This window comes from Orbicella faveolata, unplaced genomic scaffold, assembly GCF_042242905.1.
Source record: "Orbicella faveolata isolate gen_17 unplaced genomic scaffold, um_ofav_v1 contig_34, whole genome shotgun sequence".
In the NCBI taxonomy this organism is placed as follows: domain Eukaryota; kingdom Metazoa; phylum Cnidaria; class Anthozoa; order Scleractinia; family Merulinidae; genus Orbicella; species Orbicella faveolata.
The window spans coordinates 27,148,650-27,154,667 of NW_028301563.1; the positions used below are offsets into that span (position 1 = coordinate 27,148,650).

At 38.2% G+C, this 6,018-nt stretch overlaps 1 protein-coding gene across 1 annotated transcript; it reads right to left on the bottom strand.

Annotated features, from left to right (window-relative positions):
• Nucleotides 1-658: 658 nt before the first annotated feature.
• LOC149105542 (uncharacterized) lies at nucleotides 659-2,906 on the bottom strand. Its single transcript, XM_089272368.1, has 3 exons — nucleotides 2,869-2,906; nucleotides 2,389-2,708; nucleotides 659-1,397 (listed from the first exon to the last, which is right to left on the bottom strand). Exons 1-3 carry the CDS (start codon nucleotides 2,904-2,906, stop codon nucleotides 1,063-1,065), a joined length of 693 nt encoding a protein of 230 aa, XP_089128494.1. The 3' UTR covers nucleotides 659-1,062.
• Between the last annotated feature and the right edge of the window lie 3,112 nt (nucleotides 2,907-6,018).

Sequence of the window (6,018 nt, forward strand, 5' to 3'; positions counted from 1 at the left end):
GCTTTCGACAATAAAATCGCAATACGAGGTTACTGGCATTCCTCCGATTATGTTCGCTTGAGGAGAAGATTCAAGGTTAATAGGAGTTATTACTCATTTAGTGGAACATACATTTTATCCGTGCAAGGCGAAAGGAAATTTCATCCTCTAATATATGGCTATTTGGGTACAGCAACTGTCTGATCATATGTGATCGTTACTTAAGAATTAAGCTGTGTCAACTGAATATATGTGTAAATATGGGCTTCACCCTTGCTGACTGCGATAGTGGGACAATAACTTTTTCTGGAAGAGTATTTTCGAAGCAAATAAGTTTGCCGGTAGAAAGAAAAATTTACTGCTTATTTGTAGTGGCCGTTGAATTTCCGGCATCTACCAAACTTACTTGCTGAACGCCCCTGCAAAATCTAGAGAAGGAAGCAAGTCTCTTTTACAGGACAAAGAAGTAATATATCAAACACTAAAGTCCAAGTTTGACCACATTTCCAAATGCCGAGAGACCAGTTGAAACTACAACGCGTAGCGGAGTATTTTTGGCGAACTTCGAGGTGTTTGGAAATGTGGTCAAACACTGTCTTGAATGTTTGATTTATCTTCTCAATCGAAACTAGAACTGAGGAGAAAACGGAGATTTAAGATGGTAAATACCTATGCTAAGTAAGTAAGTAAGTAAGTAACTTTATTTAATGAGGGTAAAAACACTTTACAGTCATTGACTGATAAACTCGTGGCCCTCCCTTAAACAATTGGAATATAAATCACAATGATTTTAAAAATATCTAACTATGAACAATTATAAGTATAAAACTGGTAAAATTACTAACATCAATAAAATGGACTAAAATTTTGTTGGTGCATGCGATACAAAGAGTTAGGGGACACTAAGAAATTGTGAAATGTTCAATATTTGCATACCCCTTCTTTATAAGCTTGACGCATTTCTCTTTAAAAACTGCTAATTAGATCAGACATCCAAACACCGTCACGGTCAGGATTTCTTTTAATTAAACTTGATGAATTATTAAAGAGTTTGAGAATTAAACGTTCAAACAAGAACTGATTCTACCCACCTTCAATTACAAGGGTAGCTTCTTTGCTATCTTTCCCCAGAACACTAACTGCAGTACAATTGTATTTGCCAGAGTCATTATAGGTCGTACTTCTTATCTCGAGACTCCCGCCATTTTCGTTGATCTTCGCGCGTTCTTTAGCGAGAGAGCCACCAACTTTCATCCAACTCACCACCGGTTCTGGGTTGCCGCTGGCCGAGCAGTAAAATGTAGCGGTCTGGTTCTCGGTGACTGTTTGAGTGACAGGTGATACAGTAACCTCTGGAGTTGAAATTGACTCACCAGGATCTCCCTTCAATCCCATGAACCCTCTGGGTCCAGCGTCACCTGTTTGTAACAAATCCTGTCGCTTAATCAAACATAATCAGCCTCAGGTAGTTTATACCGTTTCGTCGATAGAATTCCATCACATTAGGACCAATAATGCCGGTAAGAAAATTTGTCACTTAGGCAACGTCGAAAGAGGTCAAAAGGGCGTCCGTCGTTCCCAGTTTTCAAATCAATAATGTTCAAATTACTCAGATATTTCATTTTATTATTATTTTTTTTAAGAAAACAAAGCTTTTTTATTATTATTATTTTTTTTTTTTTGTCGGTAGGTGCGTCCTTCAAGCAACCTTGATTTTAATGCGGGTCTGAGCCGTTTCTAAATTTTTCCTTAGTTGTCATGACAAAAAACTTATGCAAAAAAGTGAAATTTCCATTGCGTCATTTTAAAGTCATTGGTCGGAAACGTTTATTGACCATTTGCACTAACCATGGTAATTCAGCTTTGACCGTGCTATAAAAATTCCACGTTTATAAGCTATTACAAATCACCTTAAAAGAGTTATGTAAATTCTGATGTCAGTCAAAGAAAATAAGGAAAATCTGAATATCGACTAAACAGGGATAAAATAATCATTTTCAGAGCTAAACCAAACAAACAACTATTTCACTGCGTTATTCACATAATCCATTTTTTTCCCTGCAGGTTTCGCTTGTTTTTGATGAGCTGCATAGATAAATAACTGATTTGAACGAAAAACGAAGCAATGAAAGAGGGAAATACACGGACAAACGAACTAGGGTACAGACTCGAAATCGAAAGCGAGCGAGTGAGGAAAAGGACGAATGAGCGAAAATAATGAACCAACGAACGATCAAGCGTGGAGAACGAACCAGCAATCGAAAGCATTAGCTACAGATACACAAATAGATACCGTAGCTAGGTAACCAATTCCTATATTGAAAAGGCAAACATTCTAGCTACCACTAATTGAAAGTATCAATTTGGACGTCATGAATATATATATCTGGACTGACTGCTTTGTTTTACCTTTTTCGCCTTTTTCTCCTGTTATTCCTTGATTTCCCATTATTCCTTGCTTGCCGTGTCTACCAGGCAAACCCATGATGCCTTGCACTCCCTTTTTACCCTTGGCGCCTTGCACCCCTCGTCTCCCTCGGGAACCTTTACTTCCTTTCTTACCGGGAGGGCCTGGGACACACACTTTCTCCAGCGGCTGACACAGTGATGCTGGTTTGAGTTTATTGAACTGTTTGGCGATTTCATTACGGACATCTTCTATGCTGAGAGATTCGTTACTGACTGAGATCAAGCTGCGGCGAACTTTGGTGTTTGTTGTCTTTCGGAATCTGTTGGAAACAGGAAATTAAAATGATAGGCTACGTGCAGACCTCTGCGATTCCTTTTAGGGAAATAGTCGACGTATGCAAGTTGGCTTGTTTGACTCTTTCGATTTCAGACATTAGGTATGAAATCCGTGACGGTATCCAAAATATTTCACCTTCTTACCCAGGTAAAAATAAATGGATATCTATACATCGTGACATACTTAGGGCCTTTAAACTTTAAAGTCGCTCTGTGGTATTAAATAACGAAAATAAAAGTCACGATACGTAAAGAACAAATTTCCGTTATTTTGCTACCAATGATGCATGCCGATCGTTCAGTTTCAGTTTTGTCTCATCAGTAAAGAGGGTCGTACAGGAGTATTGTTGTGATTAGCTGATTTTATTTTCCGTGAAACGTGAATTTAGGAAATTATTCTTCGTGATTCGTGACCTGAAGGTCTTGCGTGACCCGTGAAGAACCTGAATAATTAGCCCATTTTCGTGATTTTACTACTCTTTTCTAGGTGATTTTGAGACCCAAGTCCTCCGAATGGTTAGAGTTGTCTATCGAGAGTGACTTAGGTGAGCGATTTGCAATATGGAGCCTTGACTTAGCCATTCGCGATATTGCTTTCTTCAAACACTGGCTCTAATGTAAGAACAGGTTATTAAAAAGAGTATCTTACTTGCTTATTTTCGTGTTTCGGGAAAACGAAATTTTTATATACGTGATCCGTGATCCTCTATTTTTTTCCGTTCGTGAACCGTGCCAGAGATCCCCCTTGTAAGACCCTCAGTAAAGTTGAGTAAACAGGACTTCCCGTAATTTGATCAGTCACGTATATCAACGTCGAGTCCCTCTTATCTGCTGAAAATAGATCACAACGAAGAAGCAATTCAGTTCGGAGACATCTCGCTGTATTAATCACATACAGTTTTTTTTTTACTCGAGATAATTAGTGATCTTAACCTCGGACAAGTGTAATTTGTTTCACAACACGTGACAGCATAATTTGAAGTTTCTAAAGGTACTTTCCCCGAATGAAGATTAAGAGACACGTAAATGGTTCTGTCACTACTATATAACGTAAATAATACAACTGACATTCAAAAAAAACATAGGTACGCAAGGCGTGCAAGAGTTATTTTTTTGTGAACTATAAGTCTCGGAGATAGCGGCATTCATGGAACTGTTTACAGTAATGATTTGGTTGATTTGACAAGTGTTTTGGTTGCGATGTACTGCAAGAAAGAAACTGGAAGTTTATGATGTACATACAATGTTACATCGGTAATGGTAAGATAACTAAATAGTAAGCCATAAAATGTTTGACTGAAGAAACTACAGTAATCTGACACGTCTACAGATTAATGTAGATACCACCTTATTTTCTAACAGGCAATTTTATTCGTTCTTTGATACAACCCACACTGATTGGTCGGACACTCGCACATGCATAACTCCCTCACTCACCGATCACGTAGCCCTTCCCCCCGGCGGAGGAACTCCCTTATATGGGCTATATAGGTCTGTGCGGCCCCGAAGGGTATGGTTTTTCAGCCGTTTTGGTCATAAATAGAGTATCGATTTTAGCTGATTTTGGCCATTTTGGTCATAAATAGGGTATGGTTTTTGCACTCTAGCCTTGATATGGGTATGCTTTAAGAAGAAGCCACTTTTTCATTATTATCGAAAAGAAAATCAGCAAAAGCCCTTCACAAATTTATATGCTTACGGTAATTTAACATTGGTTTGAACTAGGGAGCTAATTATAACGCAGGTCTGAAACAGGGTTTTGATTTGAGGGTCAGGTCGTAAATAGGGTTTCGAATTTTTGGTCAGGTCATAAATAGGGTAAGGAATATCGCAGATTTTGGTCATAAATAGGGTAAGGGTTTTTGGGAAGTGGGCCACACACCCCCGACCAATATTTCTGGGAGTACCCCCTCGGGAGCCCTTCCAGCCCCCAAGAAGAATTTTTGCTCAAAAATACTCAAGTAAGAGAACTTTTCGCATTTTATACGAGTCGTAAGTTTACCCTTTTTACACAACACTACTTCACCGAAAATTGAAAGAAAGAGAAAAAAAACCTCTGTGGCACGTTGAAAGTCTGATTTAATTAAATTGCACTTTAACTTGGTGCTACACAGTCTTCAAAGAACATTTGAACAGTTTTCATACTTTTTACCTTTAAAAAATATCGGACTGAAAAGAATGTCATAAAATGCCCATCAAATAAAAATATTAAACTGCTACTGCAGAGACGTAAAAACCGTCCAGAAATGAAAGCTTCTTTTTTCTTTAATATTCTGGGAACAATAGCCGACAACTTGTAAGCTCTAATTGAATTTATTCCCATATGAAAAACAAAAGTGTCGAGTTACCATTTGTAACTAAAAATAGCAAACATCTCGTGGGAACAAGTGGTGACGATTCGTCAGCTCTAATTGAATTTAACACCTTGTGAAAAACAAGAGTGTCAAATTACCCATTGTAACTAAAAAGTAAAAATATCTCGTTATATTTGCATGCAATAAGAACAAAGCAATCGTTACCTGCACTTGCTATTGTAAACGTTAGAACTGCTTCAAATCTAAATAGTCTCGTCTCCTCTAAAACATGTCCTAAGAACTAGAACCGACGATTCGAGACCTCTAATTGAATTAACTCCTTGTAAAAAACAAAAGTATCAAGTTACCCTTTGTAATTAAAAATAAAAATATCTCGTGCCATTTGCCTACTACTAACTCATGAACTGCTTCAAAACTCAAGACTCATCTCGTTCATAACTAGCCGCCATTACACTGAAAATTATGCACTCTGAAACAACCCAATGTACGTATGTAACTGTCACACTCCCCTCCAAACCGGACTAAAAATCGCAAACCGGCAACATACACGTCACTCTTTATTTTTCAATTACCAAAGTCCTTGTGTTTATACATACCTTGTGTTTCTCACGTACCATTTACCTTTACAACAAGAAATTTGATTGGCTGTTCATAGTAGATCCAATCTGATTGGTGTGACATACATACATCTCTCACTCACTCACTCACTCACTCACTCACTCACTCACTCGCTCACCCATTGACCCGTCCATAACATACCCGACGCGCCGACTAAGAGGTATTTTTTTTTACAAAAAAATAACTCAATAAGGTCTTTTACTTACTCTCTAGCATTTCCATTTCGTTCTCGTGGTCTGTTGTCTGCAGTGATTCGGTCTCAACGCGGGTTTCCAATTTCGAAATTCGCAGTTCATTCAACTCTGTTTCCCTGTTGATCGATTCCATTCTCAAAAACAGCGCAACAATCAACAACAACGAA

What these genes read in the sequence shown, in the direction of transcription:
- LOC149105542 (XM_089272368.1), bottom strand. Translation starts at nt 2,906, where the DNA reads ATGTCACGATGTATAGATATCCATTTATTTTTACCTGG. An exon ending in ATCCATTTATTTTTACCTGG is followed by an intron (nt 2,709 to 2,868) that starts GTAAGAAGGTGA and finishes TGTTTCCAACAG; the next exon opens with ATTCCGAAAGACAACAAACA. An exon ending in AGGAGAAAAAGGCGAAAAAG is followed by an intron (nt 1,398 to 2,388) that starts GTAAAACAAAGC and finishes TGTTACAAACAG; the next exon opens with GTGACGCTGGACCCAGAGGG.